Source organism: Argopecten irradians, chromosome 1, assembly GCF_041381155.1.
Source record: "Argopecten irradians isolate NY chromosome 1, Ai_NY, whole genome shotgun sequence".
Classification (NCBI taxonomy): Eukaryota; Metazoa; Mollusca; class Bivalvia; order Pectinida; family Pectinidae; genus Argopecten; species Argopecten irradians.
In genome coordinates, this window is record NC_091134.1 from 71,164,911 (window position 1) to 71,189,597 (window position 24,687).

The 24,687-nt window shown below is 42.0% G+C and overlaps 2 protein-coding genes and 1 long non-coding RNA gene across 3 annotated transcripts in view; all 3 read left to right on the top strand.

Moving 5' to 3' along the window:
- The window catches only part of LOC138311865 (midasin-like), a 118,146-nt gene extending 107,207 nt beyond the window's left edge, over positions 1-10,939 (top strand). The window contains exons 85-89 of the mRNA XM_069253045.1: positions 1,041-1,319; positions 1,433-1,609; positions 7,441-7,573; positions 10,166-10,434; positions 10,760-10,939. Of these exons, the coding sequence (XP_069109146.1) occupies positions 1,041-1,319; positions 1,433-1,609; positions 7,441-7,573; positions 10,166-10,434; positions 10,760-10,939 (1,038 nt within the window). The remainder of the gene's footprint in view (positions 1-1,040; positions 1,320-1,432; positions 1,610-7,440; positions 7,574-10,165; positions 10,435-10,759) is intronic.
- Positions 1,965-5,202, top strand: LOC138307423 (uncharacterized). The gene is made up of 3 exons (XR_011205987.1): positions 1,965-2,528; positions 3,227-3,355; positions 3,947-5,202. It is a non-coding gene; the product is annotated as an uncharacterized lncRNA (long non-coding RNA).
- A 178-nt stretch (positions 10,940-11,117) lies between the features above and the next one.
- LOC138311971 (uncharacterized protein DDB_G0290301-like) lies at positions 11,118-19,291 on the top strand. The gene is made up of 6 exons (XM_069253104.1): positions 11,118-11,219; positions 15,160-15,201; positions 18,005-18,106; positions 18,267-18,365; positions 18,730-18,930; positions 19,232-19,291. Exons 1-6 carry the CDS (start codon positions 11,118-11,120, stop codon positions 19,289-19,291), a joined length of 606 nt encoding a protein of 201 aa, XP_069109205.1.
- The last annotated feature ends 5,396 nt before the right edge of the window (positions 19,292-24,687 follow it).

Genomic DNA, 24,687 nt, shown 5'->3' on the forward strand with positions numbered 1-24,687 from the left:
GTAATTGGCATGTTTCCTTAATTCTGTCTTTGTAAATTTTATTTTGGGACATACTAGTTTTAGAAAAATGTATGTTTAAAACGTTTAAAGGTCACCTGAGACGAAGTCTCAAGTGACCTATTCTAATCGCCTTTTGTCCATAGTCGAGCGTCATGTGTCGTGCCTCTTGTGTCCATAAACAATTTACATTTTCAACTTCTTCTCTAAAACAGCTGAACAATTTCAATAAAATTTTGTACAAACCTTCTAAGGCATAAGGCCAATCAAAAGTGTGAATTATATGACCCCCACCCCCCAGGGGGCTGTGGGAGGGGCCAAAAGGTGTAAAATTGGCTAAAATTTCAAAAATCATCTTCTCCACTCACAGATGTGGTAGAATCAAATACTCTTCGTAGATAGAATCAAATACTCTTCATAGATAGAAAGGTCTCAAGGCCCTCTACAAACATTGTGAATTATATGACCTTGGGATATTGTGTTTCCCCCTGGGAAGGGGGTCGAGTTTACCATAGTTTATATAGGAAAAAGACATTTATGAACATTATTTGGTCATTTATCATAGGAAATTAGTCAAACTGGGTTAGAATTATTAGCCTGAAATAACATTTTAACATCATATCCATTTTGGTCCTGGCCGACCCCCCAGGGGCCAGAGGGGCGGGGACAAAAGGGGTCAAAAAGGATAACATTTCAAAAATCTTTCTTCTGAATTCACAGATTTGATGGAAGCAAATACTCTTCATAGATAAAAAAGTCAAATTTATAAAATCACTTACTGACTTCAAGGGCCTGATGGGCAAATATATAGTGTTTATCTGTCTTTGTTTTATTCTGTATCTGAACTCAAGTGACTGTTAAGGCCCATGGGCCTCTTGTTGCATATTTATTGTGCTTAATTTCAAAGTTATTGTGACAGAAAGAAAAATATTGAATTAACCTTAACAAAATTATTCAAAACAACACCATGAAATATGTATTTTTGATCAAGATTGTTAAAATGGTAAAAGTTTGGAATGTTGATAAAGTTTTCTTACATTTAGCTGGAAGACACTAGACAACAGAATGAGAAGAAGGAACCAGAGAATCATCCTGATGTGGCCTCAGAGGAGAACGCCATCGAGATGTCGGAAGACTTTGACGCCAATGCTCAGGATCTAGAGGATGTAGACAAGAGAAGTGATGGAGAGGAGGAGGATGGCAAAGATGACGAGGACAAACTAGACAAACAGATGGGGGAGGTAGATGAACAGGACGCTGATAAGTTAGATGATCAGATGTGGGGCAGTGACGATGATCAAGATGATGATGAAAACAAAGAGGTGAGAACCTTTGGTTAATTAAATGGCAGTTAAGGAACTAAAAAGTCAGGATCTGCCAATTCCAATAAATTAAATCTGTTTATTCAATTAAATGCACATTCGTTTTATTTTAGGACAAAAAAGAGGAGTCTGGCCCAGGTGCAGGACAGGAAGCGGAGAGCCAAATGGTGGCTAAAGATGACAACACAGACAAGGGTGAAGGAGAAGACAAGGAAGAGGAAAAAAAGGATGAGGACCAGACAGAGGAAAATCCTGACGTCAAGCCTCATCAGCAACAGGAAATAGACGAGGTAAGGGAGATTAATAGAATCTTTCACCCTCTTTGGGGTGAGACAGGAGAATCTCATCCCGAGGGGTAAGATTCTTAAAATGTCAAACACGAGGCTTTGCCGAGTGTTTGACAGCTTAAGAACTTTATCCCGAGGGTTGAGATCTCTTTTCTCTACCCAAAGAGGGTGAATAATTCTTTTTCTCTTATCCCGTGCACCACTTTGTGTCTCTAATAAATGTGTCACTTATACAAGCGAGGATGACGTGACCTTAATGAAACGCCATCTTCGCCATCTCTGTGAAGGCATTTCATTGTTGTCGTGACGTTATAATACTATTACTGCAACGTCATGATAATGTTGTCGTGACATCATGCAATAGTCCATTTTCCGTCATGACGGAATCGGACTCTCCGGTTTGGTTTTCACCTTTATAATCGCCAACACCAGACACAAAACACTTCCGGAATTACTTTATTTACAAATGGCAGCGAGCAATGACTTAATATATTTAAGCTTTACATCAATGTACCTATCAGTTAGGGATCTCTACGTACAATTTTTAAAAAGTTGAGCTTATTGATTCAGAACTGTGTGAGGCAGTGAAATCACCCGATCTATTATAACATTAGATCTAGATTTTACATCTCGATCACCAACATTTATCTTGTATGATATTTTTGACTACCGTTTATACACAATCGTCTGATTACTGACAAAATGAGACTCGGAGCATATAGGAGTTGTGAGGTCTGCCGATTATTTGTTGACAGCCGGCATGCTAAAAGTTTGATCTTCAACATATACTGGCAACATTTGTATAATGTTCCTGGCTAAGGCGATATCAGATCTTCATGAACTGGAAATATTGCCATTTATGGTTTTCCATAAAGAAATCCACGGGAGAGGTCATGTCAGCCAACTGCATTTTTATTGACAGGTTAGTAAAAATGTAGACCAAAATAAAAAATATATTTCGATTATCTGATAAAAACAATCATGTCGTTTTATAAACAGTAATGAAGTATATGTTTAAGAAATCATTTGCAAAGTCAAAATATATGTTTATTAAATTATCAGCTTGGAAAAAAGCTCCTCAAACAATAATTTCCTCAGGATGACTTTTGAAACCAGGCTGGAGCCTCTATTGCAGCCCCTTTTGTTGTATAACTTTTCCCAGTTGGGAGGTGTGGTGGTAAAGTCATATGGAATTAGGTATTGATTGTGCAGACAACAATAGCAAAATAAATCATTGGTATATATTTATTTTTGTGTTAGTTAGATGTAATATAAATACACATTTAATCTTAATTTTTTGTCCAAATGATAATAATTATTTACGCTCTGTCGGCGATGAAGCATCTTTAGTAATCAAACTTCATTTTCACTAGATTTTTTTATATAGGTCATAGGTTGAAAGTACACATACAAATTTACAACAAGTATATAGCTGAAATGGATTAAATTACATTACTACTGTACTTACTAGTACTATAAATATATCTGTATTTTTCTTGGTTTTTTTTTTCAATATAAGAAAATGCATTACAGATGCATTTGGAACTGAAAAAAAACATAAACCTGTAGAAAATGTATGCATAAGGTATGTGCTGAACTTATATTTATCATACTTTACAGGTATTCTAGCTGTATTGAATGATCTGATCATCATGGGGTGAGAAAGAATACTTTGGACACCTACGATTCATGTCTTGCCTGTGACAGAGAATCTTTGGACATAAAAACTTCACTGCGAAACTGAAACAGGTACAACGGCGGTATATGCAGGATTTTTTTATGCTAATAAATGCTAAGAAACAAGTTGCTAATTTTTCAATATTTGTTTTACTAAGGTTTGGATTAATCAATCAAACCAAAAGATTTGGTAACCTTATATGAAATCTTTTCATTATCAATGGGGAGGAGGGGGGTTGGGTGCAGTGGTCGAGTGGTTTATGTCTCGACATACTACTACAAGCCCTCTACCTCTGGTTTGCAAGCTAGAATCCCATGTGGAGCAATTGGTAGGAACTGACCACTTATCAGTGGCTTTCCTCCACAAATAAACCTGACATGTCGTTACATGACCTTGGTTATTAATAGGGTGTCAAACTAATAAAAACCAACTGTGAAGGAATCACATGATCAAATCTATAAATCTACTAACATGTTGTTTCATGGAAATTAAAGTGCTCTTATAGATAATTTTATATATGTAATGTTAAAAACTAGCTATTCCTTACTGTATTGCAGTAAGTGTTGTTCCTACAAAAGATGTTTGTATGAAAATGTGTTAAGTAGTGAATGTACAGATCTAGAAGGACAGCCTAAAATCAAGTTATTTTATTCATATTTCAGCTGCATCCAGACACTCAGAAAATGGATATATTGTATGAGAATATGGATGAATCATTTGAACAGTCACAGAGGAATTAGACCACTTCATGTCTTGCCTATTCAATTGACAATCAGATTAAGAACATGAGTGAGATTTTAATTCAACCTTAGAACAATTGATAGAGAATCTTGGAAATTATGCACCAAAAATTGTTGAGGATATCGAGACCAGCCCCTGTGGGAAGTCTGGAAATTAAGTCTGGAAGATGATGCAATATGGCCGACTGACAGCTTTTAACTTCCACAAGATTTGTGACACAATAGATTGTCATCACTGTCCACAATCATTGCTGGAATCTATCATAGCAAAGTATGAACCAGGTGTCTCTGCATTTCAATGGGAAAGAAGGAAAAAAGTACCTAGTTCTTCAGGACCTGTATATAAAATCATTTAGGTCTATTAAAAATAGTGCATATAGAGCAAAAAGGTCTATATCTGATGTGAACTTCCATATATATTGGTTACAGTGTATATGGGATTTCCTCATGTAAACAACACAAAAAGAAAGTGATTGAGATAAAATCTCCATACTCATTGAAACGTATGTAATCAAAAGAGGTTTCATTGCATAAAATCGCATTAATAAGTTAACAATAAATCAATTATTTCTGAGAAATCTGAATATTACCGTCATATGACCATGATATTTATAATACACCCAAACAGGGATATACTCATTGGATTTGATAGATCATTACCTTTTTTTTAATAGCATTTATTTAAACATTTAGTGTATGCTGTTACAAATAAGCAATAAAGCACACACTTTTTATACAAATAAGTGAATAAAATGACAAATTTATTACAATTGAGTGATTTTTTATTTTTCCATGAATTGCTTCTCAAGATTGCACAAGACGTATTGCACCGCAAATTCAATTAGTTTGGTCCAAAACTGGCTTTACTTTAAAGGGTACAGCTCCTTCAAAATGTGAAAGTATTGAGATGTCACATTGTCTTTTCAACATGTACTGGATTCTAGCTTGGGCAATTTGTCATGTCTAAGTAACAATAGCACTAGAAAGTTATTTATTCAATATAAATTGTAAATGGTACTATTTAAATGACAACCACTAGCTAGAATCACAGAAGGATAAGGATGTAGACTTGGCATTTTGCTTGATTCTTAAAATATATATACAGTAGTTTGACATGTTATAATATCTAGCACAAATGTATATTTATCACATAACTAATCAACTGGCCTGTTTAGCAATGCCATTTAATATCACAACACACCTGTAAATTAAAAATACTATTGAGACATCATAGGTACAAATAATGACGTCATGATCAAAATATGATGTCACACAAGTGTCTCTGTTGACAAAAATGTCAACTCCAAGCTTGATTCCACCACTCTTGAAATGGAAAGTTGATAAGTTCTATCTAGATTTCCATAACACAATTGTACTGATCTGATATAGAATTGAATAGAATCTCACACTCATGGCTTGATAATATTAAATTTATTAATCTCCTTAAACGCTTTGATATGCCACTTTCCACAGTGTTCATAGACACTCAATCATGTCCAGAGAAGGGCATCAAAACTTATTCCGGGACTCAAAAACCTAACATACGAGGAACGCTTAGAAAGACTAAATCTTCCAACTTTACAACATCGGAGAACTAGAGGGGACATTATAACTGTTTTTAAAATAGTTAAAAACATATATGATCATAGAGTCACTGAGAACTTTTTCCAAATGGACAGTACAGGCAAGAGAGGTCACTCTGAGAAAATTTTTAAGAAACGTTGCAATTTAGAATTAAGAAAGAATTTCTTCAGTAACAGAATAGTAGACATATGGAATAATTTGCCGCAACATATTATAGATGCAGATACTGTATACAACTTTGAAGTAATGTTACATAAACACTGGAAAAATATTTGTTTTAAAATCTAATTGTCTATATTGTAGGATCATAGCCATTGATATACTGGAATTTATTTACTTATTTTATGAATGCATATTGTTGATATGGATATAGAGGCTTCAAGCCTGCATCCATCAATTGTCCTAATAAATCATAATAAAAAAATGTAAGTCTGATTAAGATTCTCTATCTATCATACATAAAACATTGTTATATATGTTATTGAGATATCATAAGGTACTCTAAAAGAGATTAAAATAAATGCTGCAGATATTACGATGCCTTAATTCAATATGAGAGTTACTAAACAACTGTCATAGCTACATTTGTACGTGTAAGAGCTTAGGCCTACATGTCCATGCATTAATCCCTATTGAGATTCCTCCTCTAGACTCTATCAGACGTCCTAATATAAAAGAGTCTAGAGGAGGAATCTCAATAGGGATTAGTCCATGCATATGTAGATCTATGGTATAAGTTGATGATGTCTTGTTTAGGTCTCCGTTTTGCTGCTTTTATTGCAATACATGATGTTCAACATGCAGGTTGGGTATCTGGGTATTTTGTGGTCCTAGTTCTCCTCGCAACATAATGTTTTTTAACATATTTGTGTCGCTTTATTTACACTTTACATCGTTCAAACTGCCGATTTGTCGTAGGGAAATTAATCAACGTGACCCTGTGCATTTATTCTTTGCTACTAAACATGGATTCACTATTGCAGATGCCCCAACAAATGTGTTTTACCCTATTTTTACTTCATTTCAGGCCAGGTTTCGGATTGTCTGCATGTAGTGAAAACCTACTTTCGCTTCGCGTATGTCTGGCATATCGCTTATGTCATTGAAGAAAATAGGCGCGCCGCTTAAGACTCGTACAATTGGAAAATCGACTAATTGTTGAGCACGTGCAAAGATCTTGTGTAGCTTGTCTTTACCCTAGGATGAGATAGAAAAATCTCACACCGATAAAACTGTGGATATTCCTGTCTGGGCTAAGAGAATAATAGAATCTTACATGGGTCTGTGAAGTGGGCTGGGATATCTCAACCCGAGTGAAAGATTTTGGCCGGTCAACCCGAGGCTTGCCACAATCTTCCACGAGGGTTGAGATATTCCTGTCCACTTCACAGACCCATGTTTGATTCTTTTTCTCACATACTTAGTAGTAAAATGACGAAATTCCACTTGGTTTCCAGCTTTTTCATCGCGCCATTATCGCAGGAACGTCGTTATGCGTCAAAGTTGATGATGTCATCTACAATGCTCGCCGCTATTACGCAACATGTATTGATGACGTCACGTTATTGTCTAGCACGTGTGGGCTGTCTTACACCCCCCTGTGTAAGATAGAGATATCTTTTCCCTAGCAACTGCGGAATATCCCTGTGAAGTATGGGAGAAAACTCTCGTCTTATCTTTATCATATACACCATAATGATCGTAGTAACTATTATGACTTACTCAGGTACTATAGGCTTACTTTACCTATTATAAAAAGGCTAGATCCAAAGCTTTAAATAAAATCATATGATGATCTCCATGTCCTAAACCCAGAATATTTGTGTTGCCAGTCTGAGTATGATGATGACCGTATAGACCCTCACCATGGTAACAAGGAGCAGGAGGAGCAGCCGGAGACCATGGACTTACCGGAGGATCTCAATCTGGACGAGAACGAGGGAGAGGAGAAGGCTGATGGATTAGGTAAGAAAATAAAAGGTTATTTCATAGGGGAGTATTCATACTTAAACTGGTACATACAATCAGTACAGAAATACAATTTATAGGTGAAAAATACTGAAAGATGATACGCGTTTAGTTCTTTAGGATAAGGTTCAAAGAAGTAATATCAACAGGATTTTCCAGATAACACCGTATCCCATCAAACATAAGTCATAAATGGTAGGATACGAATTACTTCAAATGGTAAATATGGGACAAAGAAGTAATTCTAATCATGTGGACAAAAAAAAATGTCAAATTTTTGACACAAAACGAACACAATTACATAATATGATACAAATAGAAATACGGACAATGAATATAGACAAACATTTAGCAGTGGAACACAATTAACCCTTCGGCAAGTGGCAGCTGAAGGCCGTATCTACCAACATGTAGCCATGATGTTTAGGATAGATGTACAGTCGAATTTTGTGAAGTAAAACAAACAGCCCAGAAAATCAGCAGGTGATTTAAAAAAAAAACAGCGTAAAACGACAATTAAAAAAGCCGTTTTCAGACAGAGTCAGGCAGGTGAGAGTCAAATGTTTAGCAAACAGGTAAAACAACAAAATCAGGCCCAGAGTCCAGGCAGGTGCAGACGTAAACAAAAACCAGACCAGCAACAGCGATATAAAACAAAACATGTGGTCCCCAGGCCGCCTGTCAGGCAGGTGAGACTCAAGCAGAACCAAACAAACAAACACCTGGCACCGTGTTAAAACAAAAACAGGAAAATTCAGAGTCAGGTTTTTCAGGTGAGAGTCAGTTAAACGACCAGCAACAGGTAAAACAACAAACAGACCCAATCAGGGCAGTAATTAGTCAGAACAGGTACTCATTAACAGGTAAAACTGGCACAAACAGGCCCAGAGTCATGTACAGTGTATAATAAATTCACTGCAACAACAGTAAACATCAAAACAACAAACAGGCCCCAGAGTCAACTGAGCAGGCGAGAGTCAGAACAACGGGACAATTGGAACAGGTAAAACAACAAAAGACCCAGAGTCAGAGCAGGATGAGGCCCAGAACAAAACAAACAGGTAAAACAACAAAAGGCCAGAGTCCAGAGTCAGGCAGGTAAAACAACCAGCAACAGGTAAAACAACAAACAGGCCCAGAGTCAGGCAGGCAGAGTCAGAACGACCACAGATTGAGGTACTTTTCAGGATTTCCGAACAGACCATCAGAGTCAGATCAGGCAGTCGAGAGTCAACGCCAAGACAACAGGTAAAAGGCAGGCAAGAGTCAGGACAGAACAGGTGAACGCAGAGTCAGGCAGGTTTAAAACAACAAAAAGACCAGAGTCAGGGTGAAACCAAACAGCAACAGGTAAAAAACAAACAGGCAGAGCTCAGAGTGAGAGTCAAAACAGACCAGTTCACCATCAAAAGGTAAAACAACAAACAGGCCCAGAGTCAGGCAGGTGAGAGTCAGAACAACACAGAAACAGAGGTTAAAAAACAACAAACAGGCCCAGAGTCAGTGCAGGCGAGAGTCCAGAACAACAACAAGATACAGGTAAAACAACAAACAGGCCCAGAGTCTGGCAGGCCGAGAGTCAGAACAACAACAAACAGGTAAAACAACAAACAGACCCATGAGTCAGGCAGGCGAGGCAGAACGACCAGCAACAGGTAAAACAATCCAACTCTGACTCAGAGTCAGGGCAGGCGAGAGTCATAAACGACCTGCAACAGGTTTTAAGGCAATAGAAACAGGACCAGAGTCAGGCAGGCGTGAAGTCAGAGACGACACAGCAACCTGGTTATACAATAAACAGACCCAGGAGTTCAGGCAGGTGAGAGTCAGAACATCCAGCTCAGGTAAAAAAACAAACAGGCCCAGAGTCAGACAGGTGATAGTCAGAAACAACAACAACAGGTTTAAAACATCAGGACAGACCCTGAGTCAGACAGGTGAGAGTCAGAACATACCAAGCAACAGGTTTAAAACAATCAAACAGGGTCCATGAGTCAGCATGCAGGTGAGAGTCAAAACGGGACCAGGCAACAGGTAAACAACAAACAGTCCACAGAGTCAGGCTGGTGAGAGTCAAAATAGAACAACAAACAGGTAAAAACAAACCAGACCAGAACCCAGAGTTCAGACAGGTGGAAGAGTCAGACGACCCAGCAACAGGTGTGAAAACCAACAAACAGGCCAGAGTCAGACAGGCGAGAGTCAAAACGACCAGCAACAGGTAAAACAACAAATAGGCCCAGAAGTCAGGCAGGTGAGAGTCAGAACAACAACAACCAGGTAAAACAACAGACAGACCCAGGTCGAGAAGTGAAGTTCAGACCATCAGCAACAGGGCTAAAACAACAAACAGACCCAGAGTCAGGCAGGTGAGAGTCAAACGACCATCAACAGGTTAGAACTTACAACAGGCCAGAGTCAGAACAACCAACAACAAGTAAAAACATAACAGACCCAGAGTCAGGCAGGTGAGAGTCAAATAAAACGCGAACGGGAAACCAGCAACAGGTAAAACAACAAACAGGCCCAGAGTCAGGACAGGCTGGGAGTCAGAACGACCAGCATATCCAGGTTTAAAACAACAAACAGGCCCAGAGTCAGACACAGGTGAGAGTCAGAACAACCAGCAACAGGTAAAACAACAAACAGGCCCCAGAGTCAGGCAGGTAGGAGAGTCAAAACGACCAGCAAAGGTAAGACAACAACAGAACAGAGGGCAGGTGAGAGTCAAAACGACAGCAACAGGTAAACAACAAACAGGCCAAGAGCAGGCAGTGAGAGTCAAAACGACCAGAAAACAGGTAAAACAACAAACAGACCAGGTCAGGAAAGGTGAGAGTCAAAACGAACAGCAACAGGTAAAACAACAAACAGGCCCAGAGTCAGTGCAGGGGAGAGTCTAGAACAACAACAAACCGCAACATATAGGCCGAAACAGGCAAGGTCCACACAGGCAACCAGACAGGTCAGGCAGGACAGGAGAAGTCCAGGCAAACGAGAGTAAAACGAAACAGGTAAAACAAACCAACAGGCCCAGAGTCAGGCAGGTGAGAGTCAGCAACAGGTTAAACAAACAAACAAGGCCTCAGGAGAACAGGAGTAAACAACAGGTAAAACAACAAAGGCCCAGAGTCAGGCAGGAGAGAGTCAGAAACAACCAGCAACAGGTAAAACAACAAACAGGCCCAGAGTCAGGCAGGCGAGAGTCAGAACAAACCAACAACAGTTAAAAACAACAAACAGGCCCAGAGTCAGAAGGCGAGAGAGCAGACGAACAACAAACAGAGTAAAAACAATAAACAGACCCAGAGTCAGGCAGGCGAGAGTCAGAAACGACCACAAACAGGTAAAACAACAAAATAGGAGCCCAGAGTTTCAGGCAGGCGTAGGAGTCAGAACAACAACAAATCCAGGTAAAACAACAAACAGGAACCCAAAGTCACAGCAGGTAGGCAGGCGAGAGTCAGAACGACCAGCAACAGGTAAAACAACAAACAGGCCCAGAGTCAGGTGAGAGTCAAAACGACCAGAGTCAGCAAACATGGAGAGGTTTAATACAAGGTTCAAACACAAACAGAAGAGTCAGGCAGCCCGAGAGTCACATAGGCCCAGAGTCAGACAGGTGAGACAGAACCAGCAACAGGTAAAACAACAAACAGGCCCAGAGTCAGGAGGCAGGTGAGAGTCAAAGAACAACAACAGAACAGAGTAAAACAACAAACAGACCCCAGAGTCAGGCAGGTGAGAGTCAGAACAACCAGCAACAGGTAAAACAACAAACAGGCCCAGAGTCAGACAGGTGAGAGTCAAAACGACCAGCAACAGGTAAAACAACAAACATGCCCAGAGTCAGCAGGCGAGAGTCAAAACGACCAGCAACAGGTAAAACAACAAACAGACCCAGAGTCAGGCAGGCGAGAGAGTCAAAACAACAACAGCAACAGGTAAAACAACAAACAGGCCCCGAGTCAGACAGGCGAGAGTCAAAACAACAACAAACAGGTAAAACAACAAACAGGCCCAGAGTCAGGCAGGTGAGAGTCAGAACGACCAGCAACAGGTAAAACAACAAACAGGCCCAGAGTCAGGCAGGTGAGAGTCAGAACAACAACAAACAGGTAAAACAACAAACAGGCCCAGAGTCAGGCAGGCGAGAGTCAAAACGACCAGCAACAGGTAAAACAACAAACAGACCCAGAGTCAGGCAGGCGAGAGTCAGAACGACCAGCAACAGGTAAAACAACAAACAGGCCCAGAGTCAGGCAGGCGAGAGTCAGAACAACCAGCAACAGGTAAAACAACAAACAGGCCCAGAGTCAGGCAGGCGAGAGTCAGAACGACCAGCAACAGGTAAAACAACAAACAGGCCCAGAGTCAGGCAGGCGAGAGTCAAAACGACCAGCAACAGGTAAAACAACAAACAGGCCCAGAGTCAGGCAGGTGAGAGTCAGAACGACCAGCAACAGGTAAAACAACAAACAGGCCCAGAGTCAGGCAGGCGAGAGTCAAAACGACCAGCAACAGGTAAAACAACAAACAGGCCCAGAGTCAGGCAGGCGAGAGTCAAAACGACCAGCAACAGGTAAAACAACAAACAGACCCAGAGTCAGGCAGGCGAGAGTCAGAATGACCAGCAACAGGTAAAACAAACAAACAGGCCCATAGTCAGGCAGGCGAGAGTCAGAAAAACCAACAACAGGTAAAACAACAAACAGGCCCAGAGTTAGGCAGGCCAGAGTCAGAATGACCAGCAACAGGTAAAACAACAAACAGGCCCAGAGTCAGGCAGGTGAGAGTCAAAACGACCAGCAACAGGCAAAACAACAAACAGGCCCAGAGTCAGGCAGGTGAGAGTCAAAACGACCAGCAACAGGTAAAACAACAAACAGGCCCAGAGTCAGGCAGGTGAGAGTCAAAACGACCAGCAACAGGTAAAATAACAAAACAAACAGGCCCAAGTCAGGCAGTGAAGTCAGAACAACCAGCAACAGTTAAAACAACAAAAAGGCCAAGAGTCAGGCAGTAAGGTGAGAGTCAGAACAACAAAACAAACAGGTAAAAACAACAAACAGGCCCAGAGTCAGGCAGGCGAGCGTCAGAACAAAAAGAAACAGGTAAAACAACAAACAGGCCCAGAGTCAGGCAGGTGAGAGTCAGAAAAACCAGCAACAGGTAAAACAACAAACAGGCCCAGAGTCAGACAGGTGCGAGAGTCAAAACAACCGACAAACAGGTAAAACAACAAACAGGCCCAGAGTCAGGCAGGTGAGAGTCAAAACAACAACAAACAGGTAAAACAACAAACAGGCCCAGAGTCAGACAGGTGAGAGTCAGAACGACAGCAACAGGTAAAACAACAAACAGGCCCAGAGTCAGGCAGGTGAGAGTCAAAACAACAACAACAACAGGTAAAACAACAAACAGGCCCAGAGTCAGGCAGGTGAGAGTCAGAACAACAACAAACAGGTAAAACAACAAACAGGCCCAGAGTCAGGCAGGCGAGAGTCAGAACAACAACAAACAGGTAAAACAACAAACAGGCCCAGAGTCAGGCAGGTGAGAGTCAGAACAACCAGCAACAGGTAAAACAACAAACAGGCCCAGAGTCAGGCAGGTGAGAGTCAAAACAACAACAAACGGGTAAAACAACAAACAGACCCAGAGTCAGGCAGGTGAGAGTCAGAACAACAACAAACAGGTAAAACAACAAACAGGCCCAGAGTCAGGCAGGCGAGAGTCAGAACAACAACAAACAGGTAAAACAACAAACAGGCCCAGAGTCAGGCAGGTGAGAGTCAGAACGACCAGCAACAGGTAAAACAACAAACAGGCCCAGAGTCAGGCAGGTGAGAGTCAGAACAACCAGCAACAGGTAAAACAACAAACAGGCCCAGAGTCAGGCAGGTGAGAGTCAGAACAACAACAAACAGGTAAAACAACAAACAGACCCAGAGTCAGGCAGGCGAGAGTCAGAACGACCAGCAACAGGTAAAACAACAAACAGGCCCAGAGTCAGGCAGGCGAGAGTCAGAACGACCAGCAACAGGTAAAACAACAAACAGGCCCAGAGTCAGGCAGGTGAGAGTCAAAACGACCAGCAACAGGTAAAATAACAAACAGGCCCAGAGTCAGGCAGGTGAGAGTCAGAACGACCAGCAACAGGTAAAACAACAAACAGGCCCAGAGTCAGGCAGGCGAGAGTCAGAACAACAACAAACAGGTAAAACAACAAACAGGCCCAGAGTCAGGCAGGCGAAGAGTCAGAACGACCAAGCAACAGGTAAAACAACAAACAGGCCCAGAGTCAGGCAGGCGAGAGTCAGAACAACCAGCAACAGGTAAAACAACAAACAGGCCCAGAGTCAGGCAGGCGAGAGTCAGAACAACCAGCAACAGGTAAAACAACAAACAGGCCCAGAGTCAGACAGGTGATAGTCAGTCAAAACGACCAGCAACAGGTAAAACAACAAACAGGCCCAGAGTCAGGCAGGCGAGAGTCAGAACGACCAGCAAACAGGTAAAACACCAGCAACAGGTAAAACAACAAACAGGCCCAGAGTCAGGCAGGTGAGAGTCAAAACGACCAGCAACAGGTAAAACAACAAACAGGCCCAGAGTCAGGCAGGTGAGAGTCAAAACGACCAGCAACAGGTAAAACAACAAACAGGCCCAGAGTCAGGCAGGCGAGAGTCAAAACGACCAACAACAAACAAGCCAACCAACAAGCCCAGAGTCAGGCAGGGGAGAGTAAGAATGACCAACAACAGGTAAAACAACAAACAGGCCCAGAGTCAGGCAGGTGAGAGTCAAAACGACCAGCAACAGGTAAAACAACAAACAGGCCCAGAGTCAGGCAGGTGAGAGTCAAAACGACCAGCAACAGGTAAAATAACAAACAGGCCAACCAACAAGCCCAGAGTCAGGCAGGTGAGAGTCAGAACAACAACAGGTAAAAACAACAAACAACCCCAGAGTCAGCAGGTGAGGTAAAACAACAAACAGGCCCAAGAGTCAGGCAGGCGAGCGTCAGAACAAAAAGAAACAGGTAAAACAACAAACAGGCCCAGAGTCAGGCAGGTGAGAGTCAGAACGACCAGCAACAGGTAAAACAACAAACAGGCCCAGAGTCAGGCAGGTGAGAGTCAGAACAACCAGCAACAGGTAAAATAACAAACAGGCCCAGAGTCAGACAGGCGAGAGTCAAAACAACAACAAACAGGTAAAACAACAGACAGGCCCAGAGTCAGGCAGGTGAGAGTCAGAACAACAACAAACAGGTAAAACAACAAACAGGCCCAGAGTCAGACAGGTGAGAGTCAGAACGACCAGCAACAGGTAAAACAACAAACAGGCCCAGAGTCAGGCAGGTGAGAGTCAAAACAACAACAAACAGGTAAAACAACAAACAGACCCAGAGTCAGGCAGGTGAGAGTCAGAACAACAACAAACAGGTAAAACAACAAACAGGCCCAGAGTCAGGCAGGCGAGAGTCAGAACAACAACAAACAGGTAAAACAACAAACAGGCCCAGAGTCAGGCAGGTGAGAGTCAGAACAACAACAAACAGGTAAAACAACAAACAGACCCAGAGTCAGGCAGGCGAGAGTCAAAACGACCAGCAACAGGTAAAACAACAAACAGACCCAGAGTCAGGCAGGCGAGAGTCAGAACAACAACAAACAGGTAAAACAACAGAGAGACCCAGAGTTCAGGCAGGTGAGAGACAGAACATCAACAAACAGGTAAAACAATAAACAGGCCCAGAGTCAGGCAGGCGAGCGTCAGAACAAAAAAGAAACAGGTAAAACAACAAACAGGCCCAGAGTCAGGCAGGTGAGAGTCAGAACGACCAGCAACAGGTAAAACAACAAACAGGCCCAGAGTCAGGCAGGTGAGAGTCAGAACAACCAGCAACAGGTAAAATAACAAACAGGCCCAGAGTCAGGCAGGCGAGAGTCAGAACAACCAGCAACAGGTAAAACAACAAACAGGCCCAGAGTCAGGCAGGCGAGAGTCAAAACAACCAGCAACAGGTAAAACAACAAACAGGCCCAGAGTCAGGCAGGTGAGAGTCAAAACGACCAGCAACAGGTAAAACAACAAACAGGCCCAGAGTCAGGCAGGCGAGCGTCAGAACAAAAAGAAACAGGTAAAACAACAAACAGGCCCAGAGTCAGGCAGGTGAGAGTCAGAACGACCAGCAACAGGTAAAACAACAAACAGGCCCAGAGTCAGGCAGGTGAGAGTCAGAACAACCAGCAACAGGTAAAATAACAAACAGGCCCAGAGTCAGGCAGGCGAGAGTCAGAACAACCAACAAGCGGTAAAACAACAAACAGGCCCAGAGTCAGGCAGGCCAGAGTCAGAATGACCAGCAACAGGTAAAACAACAAACAGGCCCATAGTCAGGCAGGCGAGAGTCAGAAAAACCAACAACAGGTAAAACAACAAACAGGCCCAGAGTCAGGCAGGCCAGAGTCAGAATGACCAGCAACAGGTAAAACAACAAACAGGCCCAGAGTCAGGCAGGTGAGAGTCAAAACGACCAGCAACAGGTAAAACAACAAACAGGCCCAGAGTCAGGCAGGTGAGAGTCAAAACGACCAGCAACAGGTAAAACAACAAACAGACCCAGGCCCAGAGTCAGGCAGGTGTGAGAGTCAAAACGACCAGCAACAGGTAAAATAAAAACAGACAAACAGGCCCAGAGTCAGGCAGGTGAGAGTCAGAACGACCAGCAACAGGTAAAACAACAAACAGGCCCAGAGTCAGGCAGGTGAGAGTCAGAACAACCAAGGCCCAGAGTCAGGCAGGTGAGAGTCAGAACGACCAGCAACAGGTAAAACAACAAACAGGCCCAGAGTCAGGCAGGCGAGAGTCAGAACGACCAGCAACAGGTAAAACAACAAACAGGCCCAGAGTCAGGCAGGTGAGAGTCAGAACGACCAGCAACAGGTAAAACAACAAACAGGCCCAGAGTCAGGCAGGCGAGAGTCAGAACGATCAGTAACGGGTAAAACAACAAACAAGCCCAGAGTCAGGCAGGTGAGAGTCAGAACGACCAGCAACAGGTAAAACAACACATAGGCCCAGAGTCAGACAGGCGAGAGTCAGAACGAACAGCAACAGGTAAAACTACAAACAGGCCCAGAGTCAGACAGGTGAGAGTCAAAACGACCAGCAACAGGTAAAACAACAAACAGGCCCAGAGTCAGGCAGGCGAGAGTCAGAACAACAACAAATAGGTAAAACAACAGACAGGCCCAGAGTCAGAGAGGTGAGAGTCAAAACGACAAGCAACAGGTAAAACAACAAACAGGCCCAGAGTCAGGCAGGCGAGAGTCAGAACGACCAGCAACAGGTAAAACAACAAACAGGCCCAGAGTCAGGGAGGCGAGAGTCAGAACGACCAGCAACAGGTAAAACAACAAACAGGCCCAGAGTCAGGGAGGTGAGAGTCAGAACGACCAGCAACAGGTAAAACAACAAACAGGCCCAGAGTCAGGCAGGCGAGAGTCAGAATGACCAGCAACAGGTAAAACAACAAACAGGCTCAGAGTCAGACAGGCGAGAGTCAAAACGACCAGTAACGGGTAAAACAACAAACAGGTCCAGAGTCAGGCAGGTGAGAGTCAGAACGACCAGCAACATGTAAAACAACAAATAGGCCCAGAGTCAGACAGGTGAGAGTCAGAACGAACAGCAACAGGTAAAACTACAAACAGGCCCAAAGTCAGGCAGACGAGAGTCAGAACAACAAGAAACAGGTAAAACAACAAACAGGCCCAGAGTCAGACAGGTGAGAGTCAAAACGACCAGCAACAGGTAAAACAACAAACAGGCCCAGAGTCAGGCAGGCGAGAGTCAGAACAACCAACAACAGGTAAAACAACAAACAGGCCCAGCGTCAGACAGGCGAGAGTCAAAACGACCAGCAACAGGTAAAACAACAAACAGGCCCAGAGTCAGGCAGGTGAGAGTCAGAACAACCAACAACAGGTAAAACAACAAACAAGCCCAGAGTCAGGCAGGCCAGAGTCAGAACAACCAACAACAGGTAAAAACAACATACTTTAGGTAAAACAACAAACAAACTCGGAGTCAGGCAGTCAAGAGTCTGAACGAACAGCAACAGGTAAAACAATAAACTATAGGTAAAAAAAACAAACTATAAGTAAAAAAACGAACAATAGGTAAAAACAACAACCATAAGATAAAATCAACAAAGACTGAATAGGGTCAGGGTCGGACAGGAGAGAGTTAGAATGAACAGCAATAGGTAAAAAAACCAGCAGATAGAACAACAAGAGTATAAGTTGCCAAGTTAACAATGTTTGATTATTGTGTTATTTGATTTTGTTTGTTCCTTGTTTGTATAAACAGTTAACATTTTGTGTTAAGATGTGTGAACATTTATGTATTTTACAGAATGACAAAGTTGGTTCAACAGCTACAGAACAAGTGGAAGGTCATGAAGGTGAAAGTTCATCAAAAGTGACTCATGGATCCTCCCAACAGGACAACAAAAAGGTAAAGATAAGTAACAGCAGTTGTCATAGCAATACAAACTTATACTATTTCACTTAATGACATTAGTCTTGTGGTACATGCAAACTGGTATTTAATAACACCATGTTTTTGACAACATTATAAAACATGACATATACTGGTTTTTTTCTGGTTTTGCCAGCCGTTAAAGAGGAAGCCTGGCCAATCAGATTCTGACCGCAGTCTAGGCTCCAAAGACCAGAAGTATAAAAAGTTAAAAACTACTGAAGATGTAGCACAGGTAAAATATATCTTTTGCCGTTGTCTGTAACCACCTTGTAGAAAGTTTCTGTTGTTATTGGATTTATTCAAATATTATTAGTTATTGTCAGTGAATCCAGTTATTTTGTTTGAGCTTCTCTTATTTCATTCACATTATTTCCATATTTTGATGATTTCTTAAAGTTTTTAAGCTGATATAGAATGGATAGTCTATGGTAACATTAGTGACGTGAGGAGTCTGATTAATTAACTAGTATATGTGTATTTGATTTTGTGTGAGTTAATAAGAAAGAGAGAATAAAATTGAAGTGAAATTTTTACTTTATGTTGGCGATACATGGAAGCAATGTGTGTCCACCAGTATTGTGTGTAATGTGTTATAGGATGAGGAGAAGGATGAGGGAGGGACAGAGTCTGATCTCTACCAACACATCAAAGACTCCCAGTCACATGACACTCAGACCCTCGACACGGCCACCGACGACCAGCAACAACAGCAGCAGGCACTGCCAAATATGGAAGAGGAGTCTGAGGCCTCACAACAGGACGAAGACGTGGAAATGGAAGAGAAGGAGACCAATCAGGTATGGTATTAAAAAAAAATTCAGGAAACTGTTAAGTAATGTAACGTAGGTCAATAGATTTTCTCTGTATACTTTTCTCCATCTCCAAAATGTGACAAATCTTTGAATGATCCCTGGCTGTTAACAAAACATAAAAATACAAATAATAAATAACCGGGGGAAGTAGGAGAATAACATTCAATGTGTTGGTACTCTCAGATAAATCTACAGCAGTGTAATAAATTGGTGACTGACAAGGAAACAAATTCTTAGTCAAATACAAGTAACTGTGAGTATCATTATAAATCTCTTCTGATTTCAGCCAGAAGAGAAGGCACCGTCAAAGATGTCTGGCAAATTAAGCGGAAAGAAAGAAGAGTGACAAACCTAACACAGGGGAGGCCCTCTATTTATAATGTGTCATTGACAAACCTAACACAGGGGAGGCCCTCTATTTATAATGTGTCATTGACAAACCTAACACAGGGGAGGCCCTCTATTTATAATGTGTCATTGACAAACCTAACACAGGGGAGGCCCTCTATTTATAATGTGTCATTGACAAACCTAACACAGGGGAGGCCCTCTATTTATAATGTGTCATTGACAAACCTAACACAGGGGAGGCCCTCTATTTATAATGTGTCATTGACAAACCTAACACAGGGGAGGCCCTCTATTTATAATGTGTCATTGACAAACCTAACACAGGGGAGGCCCTCTATTTATAATGTGTCATTGACAAACCTAACACAGGGGAGGCCCTCTATTTATAATGTGTCATTGACAAACCTAACACAGGGGAGGCCCTCTATTTATAATGTGTCATTGACAAACCTAACACAGGGGAGGGCCTCTATTTATAATGTGTCATTGACAAACCTAACACAGGGGAGGCCCTCTATTTATAATGTGTCATTGACAAACCTAACACAGGGGAGGCCCTCTATTTATAATGTGTCATTGACAAACCTAACACAGGGGAGGCCCTCTATTTATAATGTGTCATTGACAAACCTAACACAGGGGAGGCCCTCTATTTATAATGTGTCATTGACAAACCTAACACAGGGGAGGCCCTCTATTTATAATGTGTCATTGACAAACCTAACACAGGGGAGGCCCTCTATTTATAATGTGTCATTGACAAACCTAACACAGGGGAGGCCCTCTATTTATAATGTGTCATTGACAAACCTAACACAGGGGAGGCCCTCTATTTATAATGTGTCATTGACAAACCTAACACAGGGGAGGTCCTCTAGTTATAATGTGTCATTGACAAACCTAACACAGGGGAGGCCCTCTATTTATAATGTGTCATTGACAAACCTAACACAGGGGAGGCCCTCTATTTATAATGTGTCATTGACAAACCTAACACAGGGGAGGCCCTCTATTTATAATGTGTCATTGACAAACCTAACACAGGGGAGGCCCTCTATTTATAATGTGTCATTGACAAACCTAACACAGGGGAGGCCCTCTATTTATAATGTGTCATTGACAAACCTAACACAGGGGAGGCCCTCTATTTATAATGTGTCATTGACAAACCTAACACAGGGGAGGCCCTCTATTTATAATGTGTCATTGACAAACCTAACACAGGGGAGGCCCTCTATTTATAATGTGTCATTGACAAACCTAACACAGGGGAGGCCCTCTATTTATAATGTGTCATTGACAAACCTAACACAGGGGAGGCCCTCTATTTATAATGTGTCATTGACAAACCTAACACAGGGGAGGCCCTCTATTTATAATGTGTCATTGACAAACCTAACACAGGGGAGGCCCTCTATTTATAATGTGTCATTGACAAACCTAACACAGGGGAGGCCCTCTATTTATAATGTGTCATTGACAAACCTAACACAGGGGAGGCCCTCTATTTATAATGTGTCATTGACAAACCTAACACAGGGGAGGCCCTCTATTTATAATGTGTCATTGACAAACCTAACACAGGGGAGGCCCTCTATTTATAATGTGTCATTGACAAACCTAACACAGGGGAGGTCCTCTATTTATAATGTGTCATTGACAAACCTAACACAGGGGAGGCCCTCTATTTATAATGTGTCATTGACAAACCTAACACAGGGGAGGCCCTCTATTTATAATGTGTCATTGACAAACCTAACACAGGGGAGGCCCTCTATTTATAATGTGTCATTGACAAACCTAACACAGGGGAGGCCCTCTATTTATAATGTGTCATTGACAAACCTAACACAGGGGAGGCCCTCTATTTATAATGTGTCATTGACAAACCTAACACAGGGGAGGTCCTCTATTTATAATGTGTCATTGACAAACCTAACACAGGGGAGGCCCTCTATTTATAATGTGTCATTGACAAACCTAACACAGGGGAGGCCCTCTATTTATAATGTGTCATTGACAAACCTAACACAGGGGAGGCCCTCTATTTATAATGTGTCATTGACAAACCTAACACAGGGGAGGCCCTCTATTTATAATGTGTCATTGACAAACCTAACACAGGGGAGGCCCTCTATTTATAATGTGTCATTGACAAACCTAACACAGGGGAGGCCCTCTATTTATAATGTGTCATTGACAAACCTAACACAGGGGAGGCCCTCTATTTATAATGTGTCATTGACAAACCTAACACAGGGGAGGCCCTCTATTTATAATGTGTCATTGACAAACCTAACACAGGGGAGGCCCTCTATTTATAATGTGTCATTGACAAACCTAACACAGGGGAGGCCCTCTATTTATAATGTGTCATTGACAAACCTAACACAGGGGAGGTCCTCTAGTTATAATGTGTCATTGACAAACCTAACACAGGGGAGGCCCTCTATTTATAATGTGTCATTGACAAACCTAACACAGGGGAGGCCCTCTATTTATAATGTGTCATTGACAAACCTAACACAGGGGAGGCCCTCTATTTATAATGTGTCATTGACAAACCTAACACAGGGGAGGCCCTCTATTTATAATGTGTCATTGACAAACCTAACACAGGGGAGGCCCTCTATTTATAATGTGTCATTGACAAACCTAACACAGGGGAGGCCCTCTATTTATAATGTGTCATTGACAAACCTAACACAGGGGAGGCCCTCTATTTATAATGTGTCATTGACAAACCTAACACAGGGGAGGCCCTCTATTTATAATGTGTCATTGACAAACCTAACACAGGGGAGGCCCTCTATTTATAATGTGTCATTGACAAACCTAACACAGGGGAGGCCCTCTATTTATAATGTGTCATTGACAAACCTAACACAGGGGAGGCCCTCTATTTATAATGTGTCATTGACAAACCTAACACAGGGGAGGCCCTCTATTTATAATGTGTCATTGACAAACCTAACACAGGGGAGGCCCTCTATTTATAATGTGTCATTGACAAACCTAACACAGGGGAGGCCCTCTATTTATAATGTGTCATTGACAAACCTAACACAGGGGAGGCCCTCTATTTATAATGTGTCATTGACAAACCTAACACAGGGGAGGCCCTCTATTTATAATGTGTCATTGACAAACCTAACACAGGGGAGGCCCTCTATTTATAATGTGTCATTGACAAACCTAACACAGGGGAGGCCCTCTATTTATAATGTGTCATTGACAAACCTAACACAGGGGAGGCCCTCTATTTATAATGTGTCATTGACAAACCTAACACAGGGGAGGCCCTCTATTTATAATGTGTCATTGACAAACCTAACACAGGGGAGGCCCTCTATTTATAATGTGTCATTGACAAACCTAACACAGGGGAGGCCCTCTATTTATAATGTGTCATTGACAAACCTAACACAGGGGAGGCCCTCTATTTATAATGTGTCATTGACAAACCTAACACAGGGGAGGCCCTCTATTTATAATGTGTCATTGACAAACCTAACACAGGGGAGGCCCTCTATTTATAATGTGTCATTGACAAACCTAACACAGGGGAGGCCCTCTATTTATAATGTGTCATTGACAAACCTAACACAGGGGAGGCCCTCTATTTATAATGTGTCATTGACAAACCTAACACAGGGGAGGCCCTCTATTTATAATGTGTCATTGAAAAACCTAACACAGGGGAGGCCCTCTATTTATAATGTGTCATTGAAAAACCTAACACAGGGGGCCCTCTATTTATAATGTGTCATTGACAAACCTAACACAGGGGAGGCCTCTATTTATAATGTGTCATTGACAAACCTAACACAGGGGAGGCCCTCTATTTATAATGTGTCATTGACAAACCTAACACAGGGGAGGCCCTCTATTTATAATGTGTCATTGACAAACCTAACACAGGGGAGGCCCTCTATTTATAATGTGTCATTGACAAACCTAACACAGGGGAGGCCCTCTATTTATAATGTGTCATTGACAAACCTAACACAGGGGAGGCCCTCTATTGCCTTTATAATGTGTCATTGACAAACCTAACACAGGGGAGGCCCTCTATTTATAATGTGTCATTGACAAACCTAACACAGGGGAGGCCCTCTATTTATAATGTGTCATTGACAAACCTAACACAGGGGAGGGCCCTCTATTTATAATGTGTCATTGACAAACCTAACACAGGGGAGGCCCTCTATTTATAATGTGTCATTGACAAACCTAACACAGGGGAGAGGCCCTCTATTTATAATGTGTCATTGACAAACCTAACACAGGGGAGGCCCTCTATTTATAATGTGTCATTGACAAACCTAACACAGGGGAGGCCCTCTATTTATAATGTGTCATTGACAAACCTAACACAGGGGAGGCCCTCTATTTATAATGTGTCATTGACAAACCTAACACAGGGGAGGCCCTCTATTTATAATGTGTCATTGACAAACCTAACACAGGGGAGGCCCTCTATTTATAATGTGTCATTGACAAACCTAACACAGGGGAGGCCCTCTATTTATAATGTGTCATTGACAAACCTAACACAGGGGAGGCCCTCTATTTATAATGTGTCATTGACAAACCTAACACAGGGGAGGCCCTCTATTTATAATGTGTCATTGACAAACCTAACACAGGGGAGGCCCTCTATTTATAATGTGTCATTGACAAACCTAACACAGGGGAGGCCCTCTATTTATAATGTGTCATTGACAAACCTAACACAGGGGAGGCCCTCTATTTATAATGTGTCATTGACAAACCTAACACAGGGGAGGCCCTCTATTTATAATGTGTCATTGACAAACCTAACACAGGGGAGGCCCTCTATTTATAATGTGTCATTGACAAACCTAACACAGGGGAGGCCCTCTATTTATAATGTGTCATTGACAAACCTAACACAGGGGAGGCCCTCTATTTATAATGTGTCATTGACAAACCTAACACAGGGGAGGCCCTCTATTTATAATGTGTCATTGACAAACCTAACACAGGGGAGGCCCTCTATTTATAATGTGTCATTGACAAACCTAACACAGGGGAGGCCCTCTATTTATAATGTGTCATTGACAAACCTAACACAGGGGAGGCCCTCTATTTATAATGTGTCATTGACAAACCTAACACAGGGGAGGCCCTCTATTTATAATGTGTCATTGACAAACCTAACACAGGGGAGGCCCTCTATTTATAATGTGTCATTGACAAACCTAACACAGGGGAGGCCCTCTATTTATAATGTGTCATTGACAAACCTAACACAGGGGAGGCCCTCTATTTATAATGTGTCATTGACAAACCTAAAGACAGGGGAGGCCCTCTATTTATAATGTGTCATTGACAAACCTAACACAAGGGGAGGCCCTCTATTTATAA

Bases quoted from the DNA above. Each gene is read 5' to 3' on its own strand.
- LOC138311971 (XM_069253104.1), top strand. From the start codon at position 11,118: ATGGAGAGGTTTAATACAAGGTTCAAACACAAACAGAAGAGTCAGGCA. The intron at 15,202-18,004 runs GTAAAACAACAA...TGTATTTTACAG, and splicing joins GTCAAAACGACCAGCAACAG to AATGACAAAGTTGGTTCAAC. The intron at 18,931-19,231 runs GTATGGTATTAA...TTCTGATTTCAG, and splicing joins AAGAGAAGGAGACCAATCAG to CCAGAAGAGAAGGCACCGTC.